The 19,039-nt window shown below is 54.4% G+C and overlaps 3 protein-coding genes across 6 annotated transcripts; 2 read left to right on the top strand and 1 right to left on the bottom strand.

Annotated features, from left to right (window-relative positions):
• Window positions 1–4,848: 4,848 nt before the first annotated feature.
• Window positions 4,849–5,754, top strand: LOC100915533 (vomeronasal type-1 receptor 4-like). The gene has a single exon (XM_003772584.1). It carries the CDS (start codon window positions 4,849–4,851, stop codon window positions 5,752–5,754), a length of 906 nt encoding a protein of 301 aa, XP_003772632.1.
• Window positions 5,755–8,856: 3,102 nt separating this feature from the next.
• LOC105750810 (nucleoside diphosphate kinase 6) lies at window positions 8,857–12,666 on the bottom strand. 4 transcript variants are annotated; one of them, XR_004229477.1, is made up of 5 exons: window positions 12,373–12,666; window positions 11,799–12,052; window positions 11,442–11,602; window positions 11,148–11,371; window positions 8,857–10,755 (listed from the first exon to the last, which is right to left on the bottom strand). XR_004229477.1 is itself a non-coding variant. In XM_031938075.1 (5 exons), exons 1-5 carry the CDS (start codon window positions 12,463–12,465, stop codon window positions 11,202–11,204), a joined length of 567 nt encoding a protein of 188 aa, XP_031793935.1. In that variant the 5' UTR covers window positions 12,466–12,659; the 3' UTR covers window positions 8,857–11,201. The 4 variants fall into 4 exon arrangements, 3 of the variants coding, with proteins under 3 accessions (XP_031793935.1, XP_031793932.1, XP_031793934.1); XM_031938075.1 differs by adding an exon at window positions 11,673–11,712 and having other exon boundaries at window positions 8,857–11,371; window positions 11,799–11,901; window positions 12,373–12,659; XM_031938072.1 differs by having other exon boundaries at window positions 8,857–11,371.
• Window positions 12,627–17,272, top strand: LOC100915796 (rab-like protein 2A). The gene is made up of 8 exons (XM_031938576.1): window positions 12,627–12,686; window positions 12,854–13,044; window positions 13,511–13,538; window positions 14,306–14,521; window positions 16,255–16,300; window positions 16,376–16,545; window positions 16,650–16,733; window positions 16,841–17,272. The coding sequence occupies exons 1-8, from the start codon at window positions 12,627–12,629 to the stop codon at window positions 16,919–16,921; spliced, it is 876 nt and encodes a 291-aa protein (XP_031794436.1). The 3' UTR covers window positions 16,922–17,272.
• The last annotated feature ends 1,767 nt before the right edge of the window (window positions 17,273–19,039 follow it).

Raw genomic sequence — 19,039 nt, 5'->3', positions numbered from 1 at the left:
AAGAGGAAGAGGAAGGAGAAGAAGAAGAGGAAGAGGAAGGAGAAGAGGAAGAGGAAGAGGAAGGAGAAGAAAAAGAGGAAGAGGAAGGAGAAGAAGAAGAGGAGGAGGAAGAAGGAGAATAAGAAGAAGAGGAAGAGGAAGGAGAAGAAGAAGAAGAGGAGGAGAAGAAGAGGAAGAGGAAGAGGAAGGAGAAGAAGAAGAGGAAGAGGAAGGAGAAGAAGAAGAAGAGAAGAAGAAGAAGAGGAAGGAGAAGAAGAAGAGGAAGGAGAAGAAGAATAAGAAGGAGAAGAAGAAGAGGAAGAGGAAGGAGAAGAAGAGGAAGAGGAAAAAGAAGAGGAAGAGGAAGGAGAAGAAGAAGAGGAAGAGGAGGGAGAAGAAGAAGAGGAAGAGGAGGAGAAGAAGAAGAGGAAGAGGAAGGAGAAGAAGAAGAGGAAGAGGAAGGAGAAGAAGAAGAGGAAGAGGAAGAGAAGAAGAAGAAGAAGAGGAAGGAAAAGAAGAAGAAGAGGAAGAGGAAGGAAAAGAAGAAGAAGAGGAGGAGGAAGAAGGAGAAGAAGAAGAAGAGGAAGAGGAAGGAGAAGAAGAAGAGGAAGGGGAAGGAGAAGAAGAAGAAGAGGAAGGAGAAGAAGAGGAAGAGGAAGTAGAAGAGGAAGAGGAAGAAGAAGAGGAAGAGGAAGGAGAAGAAGAGGAGGAGAAGATTATGATGAAGATAGATATAAAAAATAGATAGATCTTGATACAGCTGATAGATTGAGAGAATACAGATAGTTAAAGATAGATAGTATAGCCAACTCTCTCAACTGTTCCTAGTTGTTAAATCTGAGTTTTCATTATTCATTAACTGATGATTATAATTAATCACCAGTCACTGGTAATGGTAATTTGTTTCTGATACAGAAGTCGGGTCCTTAGGAGATGTCTCTGACTCCCTCTGCAATCAGTGTCACTAATCCAGCAGGTGACAGGATAATAACTGCCCTGGGATAGGTAGGGGAGCTCAGGGAGCCAGCCCCAATAACTATTCCCACCATGGCCCTGACTGCTTCCTCAGGAGCAGACAGCAGCCTGGTGAGTGTCCCCTTCTGTCTTGAGGTCACAGACAGGGACCAAGCAGGATGGAGCTTCTTCTGTGACTTAAGAGGAGGAGGAGAGGGTTCTGGCTTGTGACCTCAGGTGCTGCCTTCGGGGAAGAATGAATGGAGAGCAGACCTGCAGTTTCTCTGATATAGTGACCCACTGGTCAGGAGCTCTCTCTACCCAGCTATCTACACCCAGAGAGAGGACTGTGGGAATGGAGTGTGGATCACAACAGCATTCTCACTCTTTTTGTTGTTGTTCATTTGCAGTTTGTTTTCTTACTCATTTTCTTTCCTTTTTGATCCGATATTTCTTGTGCAATAAAATGATTATACAAATATGTTTACATATATTGGGTTTAACATATATTTTAACATATATTTAACATTTTAAAAAAGAATACAAATTGATACCTCTGGGGGAAAAAAAAGAACTCTGCCAGAGTGGGGGACTTCTAGAGAGGCCTGGGGGCCCTGAAATGTCAAGCAGCTCCCCAGTTATGTTGTAAGAAGAGGCTCTTCCTGGGTCTTCCTGCCTCCCTAACCCCTTGGCTATAAGACATCAGTCTTATCACCCGACTATTCTGTAAGTACCACAAGGCAAGTCTTATCCAGATGTGTGTCCTAGGGACGTCTACCATAATACTGCTCATTCAGTGGGCACTTTGTATGTGTCCGACCTTGCTCCATCTGAGCTAAGCATATTTCTGTGCAGGGAGAGCTTGTGACACCGGGTCCTAATCTCAGGTTCTAGTCCTTCCCCTTGTAATGGGAACCTAGAAAGCTTGGTTACTTCTGCCCACGAGTCCCTGGGATCAGGAACTCAGGAATTCAAGTCAGTGGCTACTTAATCCAGGGCCCTGACACTGAAGGGCACTTCATATTGTAATTAATGATATCAATTTGATAGCCCCTTCTCGTTAAAGAGAGAAAGATGCCCTTTGTCTCAGACTGGGGGATGACCAGCTGCTCCAGCCCCTCTAGACTCTGTCAAATGTCACTTCTTCTCTGCTTTCCAATGGAATGTGGGAGCTGGGTTGGGTTCCTGTCTGAAGAAACTTCCAATGGGAGAATGGTCCTCATTAAGGCAGTGTGGTGTAGTGGATAGAGCACTGGGCTTGGATTCAACACTCTCTGACTTTGAATCCTGCCTTAGATACTTACCAGCTGTTTCACTCTGGGCAAGCCACTTCATGAGTCTCTCCTTTATTTTTCTCACAAGTAGAAATGAGGGGGCTAGTCTTGATGGCCTGAAAACCAGAGCTTTCTTCAGAGATATGACTCTGATTCCTCCACTAGAACTCTGCAGTATCCTTCAATAAGCACTTATCAGGAATGGACTGGGATCCTTTGGAGGTAAATGGGGATCTAAATGGCAATTAGAGAATTCATGTTATAGAGCTAACAAGAATATGTATACAATCTCGCTCTGTTTCTTTTTATCTTTCTCCCCAGTGCCATCTCTTTCCCCCTTTTCACTTTTCTGTCTCTCTCTGACTAGAAACATTTCTTTTCTTTCTGTCTCTCTCTTTCTCTGTGCATCTCTTTGTCTCTCTGTGGGTCTCGGTTTCTCTTTCCATCTTTGTCTCTGTCTCTGTCTCTTTCTTTGTCTATCTGTTTTTCTGTCTTTCTCCACCTGTCTTTTTCTCCCCCCATCAGTGTTTGTTTTTCTGTCTCTGTGTCTCTGTCTCTGTGTCTCTGTTCTGTCTATCTCTTTCTCTCTCTGTCTCTCTCTGTGTCTCTTCCTTTCTCTGTCTCTGTCTGTTTCTGTCTCTATCTCTCTGTTCTGTCTGTCTCTCTCTGTGTCTCTGTTCTCTCTCTCTATTGTGTCTCTCTTTCTCTCTGTGTGTCTCTCCCTTTCTGTCTCTTTGTCTCTCTCAGTCTCTCTCTCTGTCTTTCAGTCTCTATCTTTCAGTCTCTCTCTCTGTCTCTCTGTCTTAGTCTCTCTCTCAATCTCTGTCTTAGTCTCTCTCTCTTTCTGTGTCTCTGTCTCTGTCTCTGTCTCTCTCTCTCTCTCTCACACACACACACACGGGCTTTTTCCTCTTTCCCTACCCCCAAGAGCCAGTATGGATGGCTTTGTTTCAGGAGTAGTCTTGGGATAGGAAGGCCTGGCTTGGAGGACATGCTGCCTCTATCTCATACAGACATCTCTGTGCTTTAAGCAACTCTCATATTGCAAGTTGTAGAGAAGCTGCCAGTTTGCATTGGTAGAGTTCTTTTTCTTCTGGCAGTCCCCTCCATCACTGAAATCCCAGGCCTAGCCTCCATCGCCATTCATTGCCAAAGGAAAGAAAGCTTTAGACATCTTATTTCCTCAGGAGCAGGTTCTGTAATCCAACTGAAGCAAATCTTTGTCTTCCTGAAGATGACACTACGAAGGCACAAGGCTTCTGAGATCCAGCAGTGGGGTATGAGAAGCAAGAGAACGCAGAGGTATTTGGGGTAAGTGCATTAACTGTTACTCACTCTTTGCCTCAGTTCCCCTCTTCTCCTCTCTCCTAACCAAACCCCATAAGTTTTCCTATAAAAATGCCAGCTCACCTGCCGCATCTCTATATTCCTTCTCTTGTGAATTTATGGGAGTGCACAGGTGGGAACATCTCATTCTTAATCACAGGAGGGCAAAGGGAATGTTTCACAGAACCTACTGCCAAGCCCCATCTATTACTGAAGGTCCACAGAGGCTGCCGCCTGTGCCTGGACCACTTAAGAAACTTAGGTTGAAGGAAGCAGTTTTAAGAGAAATGTGTCAGGGCCTGCGTTCAGGAAAGGCACTGAGTCAAGCCTAGGAGGGGTAAGGTCATGGTTTGCCCTTTCCATCTCTCAGAGGAGCAAGGGCTTTCAAGGACAGTTCTTGATTGGAATTGATTGGGAAGGCAGAATGGGAAAGGAGAGTGTCTCCATTAGATTTTCTTCAATTAAATTTTTTTCAGCCAATGAAAATTGACCTTTTCTACCTTTCACATTTCTCTCCACTTCCCCTCAATCATAATGAGAAAATGAGAAACAAAATATGTATAATTGAACAAAACAAATCCCTGCCCTGACCCTGTCCAACAAAGTAGTTGTCAACATACACTTTGGGGACATTGCTTCTCTATCTGGAGGGGAATGGCAAGTTTGTCTGGATGTAGGGTTGATCATTGCATTGGAATCATAGCGTTGATTGGAACTCCTATGGCTCTTTGTCTTTATGATATTGTTCTGGGATAAATCAATCTCTTTGCTCATTTCAGTCTCCATGGGATTTTGCAGGGGTACGGGGTGGTAAGGATGGGAAATGAGTAATGACCGATATATGTGCACGTGTATATGAGTGTGTTGGACATGCTTACTTTGAATAAACTTTTCATAAATTTAATAAATTAAATACTCATTGTTGCACAGACATGTACTAAATATTGGAGGATATAAAAACGGACAAATCCTTGCCCTTCTGGTGTATATGCTAAAGTTACACAATTTTGCATCACTATTTGTCCAGCTTCTTGATCCTCAAATGATCCTCAACCTTCACTTGAAATACCAAGGAGCAAACTTGCCCATTCCTCACACCAGAATTGCTGTTACTGCTGTGCTTTCCCCTTTGGAGCCACATCTTTAAATTCCCCTCAGACTGGCTAGTTGAGTGCACAGAGGGTGAATAATCATTACTTCTGTCTGGTTTCCACTCAGTTTGAGTGTTAAAGGTTCTTGTTTTCTTCTGTCCTCCGTGATATGCACAGGTCCTGCTGACTCTGGCTTTAATTCTCCTCCCTAAGGAACAAAGAGAATGATTCCTCGCCTCCTGCTTCTGGGGACCATCTTCCTTTTGCCGACAGCATTTGGGGTCCTGGGGAGCTCCGTTCTCCTGTGTCTGTGTAGCTTTCCTTATCTCACAGGCCGTCGGTGGAGGTCCGTTAACCTCATTATCATTCAGCTGACTTTGGCAAACACCACGTTGCTTTTGTCCAGAAGCATCCCTATGAGTATTGCAGTGCTGAGGACGAAATACTTCCTGAATGACTTGGGGTGTAAAACGGTCCTGTATCTTCAATGTGTCAGCCGGGATCTTTCCATCTGCACCACTTGCCTGTTAAGTTGCTTCCAGGCTAGCATCATCAGTCCTAGCGGCTCCCTGGCTGCCAGGATCAAAACAGGAGCCCCAACACACGTGCTCCCCTCCTGTCTACTCTGCTGGCTCGGCAGCCTCTTTGTAGACATCGATGTGCCCATCCATGTGATGGGCCTGAGGGCAGGCCCTCCCAATCAGACGGAGGCTGTTGAGTTCTTCTACTGCTCCTGGGAACCTTCTTTGGCAGATTACGTCATCGTCACTTATCTTCGAGATGCAGTCTTGGTGGGACTGATGGTGTGGACAAGTGGCTACATGGTGATTCTCCTGAGGAAACACTCCCGGCAAGTCCAGTACCTGCACAGAATCAGCCTCCCTCCCAGAGCCTCCCCAGAGATCAGGGCCTCCATATCCATCCTGCTGCTGATGAGCAGCTTTCTTTCTTTTTATTTTATCAATAGCTGCCTTGAACTAGGGAAGCGTTATTTGAAGAAGCCTGATCTTTGGCTTCATTATGTATCCACTGTCTTGATGCTCTGCTTTCCAGCCATCAGCCCCTTTGTGCTGCTCAGCGGCTATGTCCGAGTACCGGAGTCCTGCTGTGTCATGTGCACGGGCACATGACACATCTCACTGGGGCTCTTGCTTCTTTGGGGGAAGCCTAGGTAAGATTTGGGGAAGTCTCATTTTCCAGAATCCTGGCAGAATTCTCCTTCCCTTTATCAGCCAGAGGGGACTTCTATCTACTCCTCAGATCCATGACCCTTGTGGTTATAGGGCCCAGTCAGTGGATGGCCCTCCTGCTCAACCTGCTGTAAAATAATTTAACAAATGGAGAAACAGGTAAAGAAATAAATGATGAAAAAAAAATTTAAAAAAAGAAATGATGACGACCATAAGCAGCTAGCATTTACATAGTAATTTAAGGTGATTGTTGCTATAAAAGGGGACATTGCTGCACCTCCATTGAAGCCACAGAAAGTTTAGAGTGTAATCATAAAGTGTTGCTGCTATTGATGTTGTTGTTGTTGTTATTCCTTCCTCCTCAAAGAGGATAAATGGCATTTGCTTGTAAGGGAATTGGGTTTAAGTGAAGCAGAGCTGTGCAAAGTCACCAGTCTCCCTCTCTCCTCCAGAATCACTCCAGTGACACAAGAAACAGGTCAGAACAAGTGTGGTGGTCCAGATCTGGCGGGCCACTTTGGCCTTTTCCTTAGCGAGGTCTCAGATTGTCTCTGGCAACATCCATTCAGTGATTAAAGTAAGAATTGAGGGAAAAGACATCTTCGTTTGCCTTCACATAAGAATCCATCAGCGAGGGGAAGATCTTTAGAGCTTGTGTCTTCCTAAGACACAGAGTCTTCCTAAGACAATTCAAATGGAAGCAATTCAGTTTCCTGGTATGGCGCTGGTAGACTGAAAAATGCTGAAAAATTACCCATGCATATATCTTGTAAATAAAAAGTATAATAAAAAAATTTTTTTTAAAGTATATTGCCAAGGTAGGTGAACTTATTCATGTGGACAAAGAACAGGAAGAGGACAAAGACAAGGAGGAGGAAGGAGAGGAAGAGGAGGAAATAGTAGCATTATCCAGCTGGATCTGGCTTTTTCAGTTACCAATGGGGCAGCTACTACCCCTCACAAATCGTTGTGCATCCTTCATTTTAGAAGAGGACCAGTGACAATGTTTTCAAATAAAGTCTATTAACTGGGCCATCTTTTCTCTCAATTCTTACCTCTCCCTTTCTTCCTCTTTCTCTCTCCCTTTTTTCCTTTTCCTCTACCTCTCCTCTTCTTTCTCATTTCATTCCTTTCTCTTTCTCATTCTCTCACTTTCACCTCATTGTTTCTTTTTTCTTCTTTCTCATTTGTTCCCCTTTTCTCTTGGTCTCCTCTAATTCTTTCTCCTCTCATTGTTTCTTTCTTCTCTTCTTTCTCATTTGCCCCCTTTTCTCTGTCTCCTCTCATTCTCTCTCCCTTTCTTTCTCTTCTCTCCTCCCCAACATGGGGAGAAGAGTCCAGCCTCTAGCCCTCCCCTTACCACTTCTCCCCATAAAGGAGGGCGTTGCCTGAGTTTATCCCCAGCTTATTCATGTTCTTCCCGGGGATGGCAGTGCCCCTAAATGGACCCAGACCTGAGCAGAGGCCAGCAGGACTGCCATTTTTGTACAATGGCATTCTAGCTTCAGAGCTGAAGGTGTCATTGGCCATGCTGCTGACTCTGAGGGAGCATTTTTGAGTATATCTATAAGGGAAATTGTGCTACCTGAGGGCTGCAAAACAGAAAACGGAGGCAACAGGATGGTGGGGAAACTGCAGGATTGTTTGTATAGAAAACCTCTGGAGATTCGCAAAAACAGAGCATCTCCCGGATAAGAAAAGGGCCAATATTAACATTAATTATGTCAGTAGGGAACAATTTAGGTAAAAAGAAGCCAGAGCAGTTTAAGAAAAGGCATAAAAATGGAGGCGATTTGGCTGTATCTTGCATGCTGCCTGTACATACAATCTGGAAAATCTTTGATAAAGCCTCCACATTTTCTCCACATCTGAAGTGTCAGATTGATGATTCATCCCATATGTAACTTTCCCAAAATGCCAATCTGACCACATCACCTGACTACTCAGTGAACCCCAGTGGCTCCTTATCACCCTGTCTAGTACAAAATGCTCTGCTTGGCACCCACCCTCCATAACCTGCCCCCTCTCAATCTTCGTGTAATGTCCTCCCTCCACCCATCATGGACTCTTCCCCACCTAGGCGTTCCCAAACGAGAGTGTCCCTTCCAGCTCTGGACATTCTCTAATTGTTCCTCCTGCCTTTGCTCCCCTCTGAAAGACTTTCTCATCCTTAATCTCAATGCCTTCCCTCTGATATCGAGCTGTCTTTATAGCTTATCCTTTGTATCTCCAGCCCTTGGCCCCTTGTCCAGTAATACAGTAGGTAGGTATTTCCTAAATGCATAGTGAGTGCTTCTGCATTTTGTTCTTTTAAATGACATTCAGGACTCAATATTTATGCTTTAAGAAACTTCATGTCAGATTGTCTTGAAAATTTCCCCAATTCCCATTCTGTCTCAACACAGGAAATCCCTCTCTGCTTCCCATCATCTCTCAGCATCCTCACTAAAGCTTCCAGACTTTGGTGTCTGAGTCCTTGACTGTTCAGCAGGATAACAAATCCCCCTTAACAAGTGATGCAGAAATGTCATGCAATCCTCCTCAGGGACTGAGAGCTGTTTTTGAGTACATGGACTTCTAGAACATCCCGTGGGCTAGCGTACCAGAGCTTAATGGACACCCAAAAAAGCCTATTCCTTGTTCTTGCACCTACTCCCCAGAACTAGAAACTTCCAGTGCTGTTCCACCTGGGCTCATGCAGTCCTCCTCCAGGGGACCAAGGAAGGGACAACAGAGATGGCAGCCAGGAATACAGAGGCTGTTTTCCTTGGTCGGCAGGATTGGCCAGACCTATCTGAATCATTCCCTGTCTGCCCCCCCCCCCCCAAATCAGGTTCACTACTATCTAACTGCTAGGCCCCAACACCAAGAGAAAACAATTTCAAAATATACATAAAATAGTATTTTATTTTTTCCCCTAGATACAGGAAATTTCCTTAGCATTCATTTTTACAATTTGTGAATTTCAAAGTTTTCTCCTTCCTTTTTCTCCCCTCTTCAAACAGACAGTTTGATCTAGTTTATACATGTGCTATCATGCAAGGCATTTCTATATTAATCAGTTGTGAAATAAACAAATCAGAAGGGGAAAAAAAACATTAATAAAATGAAAAAATATGCTTCAATCTGCACTCAGATCTCATCTATCATCTCTGGATATGAATAACATTTTCCTTCAGGAGTGCTTTGTACTCGTCTTGGGCCATTGTGTTGCTGAGAAAATCCGAGTCATTCATAACAGATGTATCACACCATGTCGCTGGTAGTGTATACACTGCTTTCCTAGTTCTGCTCATTTCACTTTCCATCAATTTGTACCCAACTTTCCAGCTTCTTCAGCAATTTGCCTGCTCCTAATTTCTTACAGCACAATTGTACTCCGTTACATTCATATACAAGTTATTCAGCCATTTCTAACTGACAGACACCCTCTCAGTTTCCAGCATTTTGCTACCACTTGCTTGCACAAATAAGTCCTTTCCCCCTTTTTATGATTTCTTTGAATTACAGACCTGGCAGTGGTATTGCTGAGTTAAAAGGTAGTTTGGTCGTCTTCTGGACATAGTTCCAAACTGTACTCCAGAATGGCTCCATCAGTTCACAACTCTACCACCAATGTATTAGTCCCCATTTTCCCACATCCTCTTCAACATTTATCACAATCCTTTTTTATTGTGTTGGTTATTCTGAGAGGTACCAGGGGGTATCTCAGAGTTGTTTTAAATTTGCATTTCTCTCATCAAAAGTAATTTCAAGCACTTTTCCATATGCCTATAGATAGCTTTGATTTCTTTAACTGAATACTGCCTGTTCAAATCCCTCGACCATGTATTTATTGGGGAAATGGAAGAACAGGCTTAAACCACATAAACAATGTCCAGTTCTCAGGGAGTGGCTACGTTGCTTCTTCTGGGGGATGTCTGAAGGCCAAGTGCCCCGCTTCCCTGACCCCAGGAGGTTCACAAAGCACTTTGTACTAAGCTCCAGGCCACACCTGGAAGGCCAGTTTACAGGTAAGAAAACTGAAGGCGGAGACCCGCTAGCAGCTAAGAGGCACAAGCAAGGTTTCAGCCAGGACTGTTGTGTGAAGACTGATGTTGGAACGTGAATTTTTGGCAGACTGAGTCTACACAACGCCCAGCTTCCTGGGGGAAACTTTGTCCCTCAGGGATGAGTGTGACAGGAGAACCCAACCAAGGGCACACACGATCAAATTGGTTTTGGGGAGAAAAGGCGGGCGGCACTGGGGTGATAGCCTGGCTCCCAGTCCCAAGTCCTCCGTGGAGGTGCAGCTGAGAGGCAGAGGTAGCTGGCAACAAGGAGAGGCGACCCCAAACGAGGGGGCAGCTAAGGCAGAAATCAAGAGCTGACCAATCATCTGTACAAGATGGAAGAACAGACAGGCACCTGTGGAGTGCAGCATCCTGTGGGGGAGCTCAGCAAAAAGCTCTTCTGGGGGAAGGAGGGGGGGAGAGAAGGCTCAGACACCGGGGATCCCCACAATTAATGGGGGAGAGAAAGAAAATGGCCAGGAAGGACGAAGTGACGCTTGATGAGAAAAGTACAAGGAACAGGGACGGGCCAGGACTCAATGTCAAAGAAACCTCTATCTGCCGATGACAGGGAGCCAATATCGTTGTGGGGGACCCCGAGGGCCAGCACGACTCCCAGAAGGCACTGTGTCGGATCAGCGCTTTTGCAGGGGACGCTGCAGAATCTCACCCAAGTTCTCGAGAGGCCTCAGAGAAGGCTTCCCATGCAAGGATACGGAGGTGGTCTCCACAGCTAGCGCATCCGAAGCAGGATTTGCACTCGGGTCTACCTGACCACGTCCAGAGTGGGAATCCCAAGGCCAGATCTAGCCGGACCTGAGACACCCATTTCCCACGCCGCCGCCGGAGAAGTGACCTGAGGAGGCTCAGGGGTTTCCCAGGCTCTGAGCTGCAGGAAGGGGCCCGCGTTAGGAAAGACAGGATGAGCCTGAGGGACCAAAGGCAGCCGGGCTGTGGGAGGGCGGCGCCTTCCAGGCAGTCTGGGCGGCCAATGGGGGGAGGCAGGCGCTCTAAATGCTGCCCCGGGCGAGGGCAGGGCCCCGGGCGAGGGCAGGGCCCCGGGCGAGGGCAGGGCCCCGGGCGAGGGCAGGGCCCCGGGCGAGGGCAGGGCCCGAGAAGGACTTTCTGGCCAAAGCCCGCGCGGAGAGGACGGGGAAGGGGAGGCTGGGATCGGAGGCGCCACTGCCCCGGAGCTCGCGGCCGGTCTGCAGGAGGAGGGAGAGGAGGGGCGCGGAGTCAGAGCCAGGGCGGAGGTTCCCGCTGCCCGGGGCTGCTTCTCACCGAAGCCTCCCCACACGCCTGTGAGGCAGGGCCCCGGGCCCGTTCCCGGGAGTCTCAGGCCAGGTCGCTGGCGGGGGCCGCGGGCCGGGGGCAGTGAACGCCTCCCTCGGGGTCATAGTACACGGGGCCGCAGCGCAGGCCGGGCTCCTCCTCCTGGTACCAGCGGCGCTCGTCGAAGTCGGGGAAGAAGGCGGCGATCTCCCTGCGGGCGGAGGCCGCCGAGTCTGGGGGGAGAGGGGGGTCAGTGCTCCCGGGAAGGCCCCGCCCCCACCCCGGCCCCGCCCCCGCGCCCACCTGAGCCGTGCGTGGTGTTGCGCGTGTCGGTGAGGCCGAAGCGCCCGCGGATGGAGTCCGGGGCCACGTAGCGGGCCCGGAACACCTTGGTCGGTCCCATCAGGGTCCTCCAGAGCTGGACGGCGTCCTCGTGCGCCAGGATGTAGGCCCGCATGGGGCCACTGGGGGCGAGAAAAGGGGGTGACCCGGGAGCTCCCCCCCACCCCCCCTCCCCAGGGGAAGCGGGGCTACCTGGCCATGAACTCCACCAGCCGCTGGTAGAAAAAGCGCCCTGTGGGAGACAGACGGACAGAGCTGGCACCCGGCCCGGGCCGGCCCCGCCCACTCCCGGCCCCGCCCACTCCCGGCCCCGCCCACCTGCGTGCTCCTGGTAAAACCTCTGGCACTGCTCCCGCCTCCAGGCCAGGTCGCGCACCCGCACGATGAGGAGCTGGCTGCTCAGGATCTGCTCGTGAATGGCCTGGAAAGAACCCGGGGGGCTGAAAGGCCGGTCGGGGGAACCCCTCCCCGGAGCCTCCTGGGAGGAGCCAGGGCCCCCGGGGAGCTCGGCGCTGACCGGGTCCAGGAGCAGCGGGTCCAGGAGCAGCGGACGCTGGCCCCGGGGCTTCGGCCTGCAGGGGGCGCCCAGCATGAACCCCTCCGCCCTACGGCGGCCTCTGCCCCGGGAGGGTCCGAGCCTCGGGCTCGCTCTCTGCCTCAGTTTCCCTGTCAGAGCCCGAGCCTCCGCAAACCGAAGGTCCTGCTCTATTACTGGGGAAGGGTCCCCTCCCCCACAGGCACAGGCTCCGGGGCATCCCTGACCCAGCCAGGTCACGGCGCTCTCGCTCCGAGGCCTTCAGCGCGCGCCTCCTTGGGCGGCCTTCAAGGCTCCGCTGCCGCCGGCCGGCCCTCCCCACCCTCTCCCTCCTCTCTCCCTGCCCGGCCCGGGCACCTCCAGGATCAGGGGATGGGCCACGGCGTCCGGCTTGATCAGAGCCAGCGTGAGCTGCAGCAGGCGGGCGCCCCCGCGCCCCAGCGCCGCCATCTTCCGGGCAGGAGCCGGGCTGACCAGCGCCCGCGCCCCGCTTCCCCACTCAGAGTAAAGTTCGCCGGGACCTTCCCCGGCGTGCTCGTGAGCGGCCCGCGTGCCCTGACGTGCTCGCGTGCGCGCTCCCGAGGCCCTGCACGTCCCTCGTGGTTCTACCGATGCCCCGCCCTCGCGCAGCTCTGCGTGCTCCCGGGTCCCCGCGCGCCCCCCCGCGGCCGGTGTCTGTCCTCCTCGCCCCTCAGCGCGGCCCTCTGCCTCCCGCGCTCGGCGCGGGGATTTGCGCGCGCGCGCTTGCAGCGAGGTCCTTCAGGCGGCGCCGAAGGCAGCCCCGGGGGCCTCCCTGCTGTCCATCTGGAGGCCGGCGCGGCAGCCCCTGCGGTTGTAGCAGCGGGGGGCGGAGCCGGGCCCGAGGCCGGGAGCCTGGCCGGGGGGCGGGGGCCGGGGAAATGGGCCTGGGGTCGGCGCCGGGGCCGGGGTCGGGGCAGGCGCGGAGCCGGAGTTCGACCAGGAAAAGTACGACGCGGCCGAGAACGTCAAGATCATCTGCCTTGGGGACAGCGCCGTGGGCAAGTCCAAGTGCGGGGGGTGGGAGCCCTGCCGGGCCTGGGGGGGGGTTTGAACGCTGGCCTGGAGGGCCCCCAGGCCGGGCGGGGGGGGCCTGGAGGGCCGGGGGCCGGGGCGGGGAGGGGCCTGAGCTCCCGCGGCTGTCGTGGCGCGGGGCCTCCCTGCGATCCCGAGGAGGCTTAACCCTAAATGGGGGGAAGGGACCGGGCCCGCGGCCGCTGCCGGGGGGGGGGGGACTGAGGCCCGCGGCGGCCGCTGCCGGGGAAAGGGGGGGGGGAGGTGGAGGGACTGAGGCCCGCGGCGGCCGCAGCTTGAGCCTCTCCGGGGGGGCCCTCCATGGGCGCGCGTGCGTCCCCCAGGGAGGCGGGGAGTTCAGGGAGGAGTGACAGAGGGGGAAACTGAGGCCGCGGGGCCCCAGCGGAGGGTTGGGAGGTGTTGGGTTGGGGAGGGGGTGACTGACCACCCTTTTGTGTTTGAGGCTCATGGAGAGATTTCATGGAGGATTGTATTCTTTCTAAGAGCCCTTGTTTTCCTCTTAAGTGATTGGGGGCAGAAAGAATAGTCCTTCCTTGAAAAGGTTTGGGTTTGGTTGGGGGGGTTTGGAGGGTTTTCTGAGGGTTGGGAAGGCCCTTCCTTTGGCCCCCCTAGTAGGGAGTTTGGGAGTTTTGAGAGGGAGCCCTTGCCTTGTTCCCTTGTTTCCTCCGTTGGGGAAAGGGTTTAGTTTTCCTTTGGTGTTTAGGGTTGTTTTCTGTTTGTTTCTTTCTGTTTCTTGTTCCCTCCCTTTTCTTCCACCGTTTGGTTTGTCGCCCAGGGGACCCTTACCAGTTTCCCGGTTCAGTCCTTGTCTCCCAGGTGGGAGCCTTTAGTGTTTTCCAGCGGTTGTTTTGGTTTGCCCCTGGCCCGCCGCCTGTTAGGGATTGTTTTAAGGGGGTGCAGGGCCCCAGAGTTTACCTTAGCCCTGATTTTCTAAAACAAAAACTTTGGAGGTAAAACTATCCCTTGGGGTGAGTGGACAGCCCTTGGGAGGGAGGGGGGGCCTGGGGCCACTCCCCAGCCTGGGCCTGGCTCTGGAGCCCTGCCCCAGGGAGTATGGGTGGGGCTTTTCTGTCCTCGGCCTCCTGGGCCGCCTCCTAGCCTCCCCCAGCCTGGCCCTCAGAGCCTTAACCTGCATCCTGCAGCCCCTCTATGCACCCCCCTTCCAGCCTGTTGGGGTGAGTGGGGGGGGCGGGAGGAGTCAGGCCGAGCTGACGCTGAGGTGAAGGAGGCGTGAAAGGAAAGAGTGCACAGCACGTGCTCCCACCCCTCCGCCCTTTGCACTTGTGCCCTGGCTCCCAGAGGCTCCTGCTCCCTTGGGTCACAAGGCCTGGTTCCCGCGGGGCCGCAGCCTGAGGTCCGTGTTCTTGTCGCAGATTTCTGGGACACGGCGGGGCAGGAGCGGTTCCAGAGCATGCACGCCTCCTACTACCACAAGGCCCACGCCTGCATCATGGTAGGTGACCAAGGCAGGGCCTCCTGGGCCCTGGCAGGACCATAGATGAGGGAGGGAGCCCCTCCAGGACCCCGGCTTCCCCCAGGGTCCCACATCCCTCCAGACGCATCTGGGTCTCAGCCCCGGCACATGGACCAAGGATGGAGTTGCCCTTCCCATCCCAGAATCCTTCAGCAGTCACTGGCACCCACACCTTGGCCTCCGAGCTTGAGGAGTTTGGGGCAGCGAGGGATGAGAGCTGCAGCCACGGGAGGGAGGCCTGCTGGGGCCCTACAAGTACCCTGAGGGCAGGGGTCAGGGTCTCCGGCTGCATCTGCCTATGTGCTGACGGGGGCGCTGGGCCCAGCCTCCCTGCTCAGGGACTGCCTCCCTTCTCACCTCGTGCCCCTTTGCTCTGGCTGGGACCTTCGTCCCCAGTTGGGAGAGCCTTACCAGGGGCTGGATCCTTCCGGGAAGGTGCTGGCTCGGAGCTTCCCCAGGGGTTAGATGGGGGCTGATGGGAGGCGGGGCCTGGACCCAAGGCTTCACTTGCCCTGAAGCCTTTTGGCTCTGTCCCCTTTCCAGTTTGGTCCTTTGGGGATGAGGCAAAGGGCGAGGCTGTCTCCCCACTGCTCCTGGCTGGCTTTTAGGGAGCCGTCTGGTCTTGGATGGGAAAAAGTCACCTCCTGATTTCATACCTTGGCTCCTTTGCAACGCCTCCATTTGGTGTGGGGCCTTTACCAAGGGCAGGAAAGCCATTCTTAGTCTGAAAAGGCGGCCCACCACAGCTTTGGGCCCCCTTCTCTCGGAGCCCACCGGAGGGGTGTCCCAAGTATCCCACAGCCTGCTGGCTAGACCGGGACCCTGGGGGTGGCTCCAGGAGGGGCTCATGGAAAATCAGGATCTGGGTCAGGGACCCCTCCCTGACTCCCCTAAGGAGGCGGTTTCCTGGGAGAAAGAGGCGGGCCTTTCCTGGTTTCTAAAATGTGGCCCGGGCCCACCTGGTGCCGTCCCAAGACCCTTCACAGAGTTTCTTCCGCGGGCAAGGTAGTTACCGGGGCTCAGGAAAGGCCCCTCAGGGCCAGCTCTGGCAGGAGCTCTCCTGCCTGGGTCCCAAGCCCCCGGGCCGGCTCCCTCTGGCCCGGCCCTTCCCAGGTGAGGCACGCCCCATCCCTTCGGGTCTGGCTCCGATCCCCGGCACTGTTCTGGGTGGTCATCCGGCGGAAAGGGTGCTGAGGTGACAGAGGATGTCGGGCCGGGTGACGGATGCCCGGGGCCGGGCGGGCCCTGCCGGGCCACACTCACCGTGAGCGGTGGAAGCACCCAGCAGAGTGCCCTAGGGGGAGAGGGGTTCCGGGAAGAACCGGCCACTTTGTCCTCCAGAACGAGCCTGGGCGGGAGGGAGGAAACCCTGGGGGCCTTTGGGAGCTCCCTTGTTCAGGGGGGAGCCGGGGAGTAGGGCTCTTAGTCGTTCCTGGGGTCCGCCTTGCGCTCCAGCTCCCTTCTGCCCTGGGAGTGGGGGGCTGGAGTTATGGAGACTGCTGCTGGATTGTGGGCTTCCTGCCCCCTGCAGAGCCGGAATGGGGACGGTGCTTTCCCCAGAGTTCCGGGGCTTGCTCCCAGAAACAGAGAGCTCCTGGGCTAGGGAGCACCAGGGCAGCCCTGGCTTCCCTTAATGACCTGAAGGTGTGGGTCTGGAGGGGTCCGGGCTGGGGGCGGGCCTGGTGGAGAGCCCCGCCTTCTTGTCTTCCCAGGTGTTTGACGTGCAGAGAAAAGTCACCTACAAGAACCTGAGCAACTGTTCTGAGTTTAGAGTTCCGCCAGATCTCTTGTGTGGGTGGCCAATGATTGATGGGGAGGGTCTCGTGGAGGGAGGGGAGGCTGGGGGGAGGTTGGGCTTGCACCCCCTTCTTCCACTACTTGCCTTGACCCTCTCCCCCTCTGCAGCCGACACCAAGGTAACCCAGAAAAGCTTCAACTTTGCCAGGAAGTTTTCACTGCCTCTGTACTTTGTCTCAGCCGCCAACGGCACCAACGTGGTGAAGGTAATGGGTTGGGCTGGGGAGGGGCGAGCCCGGCCCGGGCGGGGGCAAGGGGTGTCGGGGAGCCCTGCCCCTGCCCTCCAGGACCCGCCTTCTCTTCCCCCCAGGTCTTCAATGACACTATCCGTTTGGCGGTTTCTTACAAACAGAATTCCCAAGACTTCATGGACGAGATCTTACAAGAACTCGAGGTGGGTGGTGGGGAGCGGGGAGGGCGGGGCGGGGCCCTTCCTCCGCTGCGCCCTCTGACTTGGGACCTGGCAGAGGCGGCCGCTCTCACCTACCGCTTTTCTGGCAGAACTTTGAGCTGGAGAAGAAGGCGGGGTCCCTGTCGGACTCGGAACCCAGCGAAGCCTCTCTGAACCTTCCATCCCCCTGAGTCCCCCTCTGTCCTCCCCTCTCCTCACCACCCCAGCACCCCAAGTCACCTTGTCCCAAGTGGCCCGAGCCCCGCCCCCCCCCCGCCAGCTCCTGCTGCCCCCTCCCAGCTTCCCCCGGCTCCGCGGTGCGGCAGGAGGCCCGAGACCCCAAGCTGGAAGGGATGCAGCCCCGGAGCCATCCCAGAGACAGAGCGGCGACCAAGAGGGCAGCCATCCCAGACCGGGGCAGGGTTGGGCCGAGCCCCGGTCGACCATTCCCCCCCATTTGGAGCAGGGGCAGTGAGGGCAATGAGGTGATGTACGCATCCACCTGAGGAACAGAAAAAATAAATATTTTTTGTCAACATTGACCTGGGGCCTTTTTCCTTGTGACTCTCGGGTCAGCTCCTGCTTCCCCACCAGTCTCCCCCAGAGCGCACACTCCTGCCAGAGGCCCGGCCTCTCAGTCCACGGGAGCCACCGTTATGGCCGGGCAGAGCTCAGCCGCATCTTACCGTGACCCCAGCTGGGCTTTCTTGGGAAGAGCCCGAGCACGGGTCTGCCACCCCTTCCCTCCCCAGTCCCCATGCTCGGGGGTGCCCAGGTGGCCAGCAGCCCGCAGCCAGCTGGGCTAGCAGTTGGGGTCAGAGAGCAGAGAGCAGGAGAGGTCCTGTGCCAAGCACTGTGGTGACACCGCCATTCAAAGTGCTCCTGCCCCCAGGGGCTTCTGGTCTCTCCAGGACACGGTCCTTTGTAAGGCAGCAGTGGGGTCAGGAAGAACTGCAAAGTGGCCTCAGGCTCTAGCACTCTGGACAAGTCCCTTAACCTTTCCTCTTAAGCCGAAGCAGGAAGTGGCAGGCCATCCCCGGGTCTTTGCCAAGGAAACCCCAAATGGGGTCGCACGGTCCCGATGCTGAAGCCCCCGAAGGGCTGGCAGTACCTGTCACTGGCTCAGGGGTAGGTCACGAAGCTGCCTCCAGGCCCTGGGAGCTGGCCAAGATCTGGGTGCAGGAAGCACTCGGAAGGGCAGGAAGTGAGGAAAGCCGAGGAGGGATGGGGCTTGAAGCGCCCATTTGGTCCTGCAGTGGCTCAGGAAGCAGTGATGGCCACGGGCGGGGAGAAAGTGGCAGAAAGCTGTTGCTGGCCCATGGCTGCACCAGGGTGCCCCTCAAGGAGCTTCTGAGACGGCCGGTGAGGGGTGTTGGCAACGGCTCGCTTTGTGCGCTCTGGTTTGCTTATCGTCTGCCCCATTGGGCAGCGCCCAGCACACAGTAGCCACTTAAGTGTGCCAGCTTCCAGACTGGGCATCCCCGGCTGTTCCTTTCGCTCGTTGGGATGTGGGGGTTGGAAGCTGGCACGCGGGCCAGAGAAGTGTCCAAGGAGGAGGTCGATGGTAAAAGGAAGCAGGGATTGCAGCTGGAAGGGGACGAGAAGGTCCTGCTCCCCAAAGGGAGGGTAGAAGTATAGCGGAGAGTGAGGGCTCTGGGATGGCAGGCGTGAGGGAAAATTCCCAGGTGTCAGGGCCAGGATCATTGAAGGGGGCAGCCCTAGAACCGGCCTTCCCCGTGCCCCTCCTCCGCATCGATAGAGCAGCCACAGAGCCAGCTCGGGGCAGGGCACTCCTGGATCAAGACCGGCCTCCAGGCACTGTCTGCGCCAGGCAACAAAGACCTGCCAAAATGCCACCGAGGCCACTGAAAGCCGCCGCCGCAGCACAGCAAGAGTGCGTACTGGGGAAGCGAGGCAGCCCTCGGCTTTGTGTCTGAGGGGGCCCTTGGCGGATGTTGCAAGACAAAGCGGCCGAGGGGTGCAGACCACATCCCCAGACTGAGCTCTGTGGGGGCCGCAGTTGGGGCACTGGGGCTCTGCCCACCCCCCCAGTCTCTCTGGGTTCCCATGGGCACATATAACCCGGCAGCCTCACTCCAGGCGGTCATGGGCCTTCCTCTGGCTCCCCACTTCTCTGGAGGTTTCTCAGGAATTTTCTGGGCTATCTTCATGCTCTAGCGGCTTGGGTTCAAGTTTCCCCAAAGATGGAGTCTGCAGCTTGACGCAAGCCCCTCAGGTGACACCGTGAGCACAGTGCATGGCAGGGAGTGCAGACGCCACATGTGTGGCCTCCAGCTGGGAGGGGAGAC

Source organism: Sarcophilus harrisii, chromosome 5 (assembly GCF_902635505.1).
Source record: "Sarcophilus harrisii chromosome 5, mSarHar1.11, whole genome shotgun sequence".
Classification (NCBI taxonomy): domain Eukaryota; kingdom Metazoa; phylum Chordata; class Mammalia; order Dasyuromorphia; family Dasyuridae; genus Sarcophilus; species Sarcophilus harrisii.
This window is presented reverse-complemented; position numbering and strand designations above follow the sequence as displayed.

Excerpts from the sequence above, each read along its gene's own strand:
- LOC100915533 (XM_003772584.1), top strand. The coding sequence starts at position 4,849 with ATGATTCCTCGCCTCCTGCTTCTGGGGACCATCTTCCTTTTGCCGACA.
- LOC105750810 (XM_031938072.1), bottom strand. The coding sequence starts at position 12,465 with ATGGCGGCGCTGGGGCGCGGGGGCGCCCGCCTGCTGCAGCTCACGCTG. Across the intron at positions 12,053-12,372 it reads CCCATCCCCTGATCCTGGAG|GCCGAAGCCCCGGGGCCAGC; the intron begins GTGCCCGGGCCG and ends CGCCCCCTGCAG. Across the intron at positions 11,372-11,441 it reads CAACACCACGCACGGCTCAG|ACTCGGCGGCCTCCGCCCGC; the intron begins GTGGGCGCGGGG and ends CTCTCCCCCCAG.
- LOC100915796 (XM_031938576.1), top strand. The coding sequence starts at position 12,627 with ATGCCCCGCCCTCGCGCAGCTCTGCGTGCTCCCGGGTCCCCGCGCGCC. Across the intron at positions 16,546-16,649 it reads ACGGCACCAACGTGGTGAAG|GTCTTCAATGACACTATCCG; the intron begins GTAATGGGTTGG and ends TCTTCCCCCCAG. Across the intron at positions 16,734-16,840 it reads AGATCTTACAAGAACTCGAG|AACTTTGAGCTGGAGAAGAA; the intron begins GTGGGTGGTGGG and ends CTTTTCTGGCAG.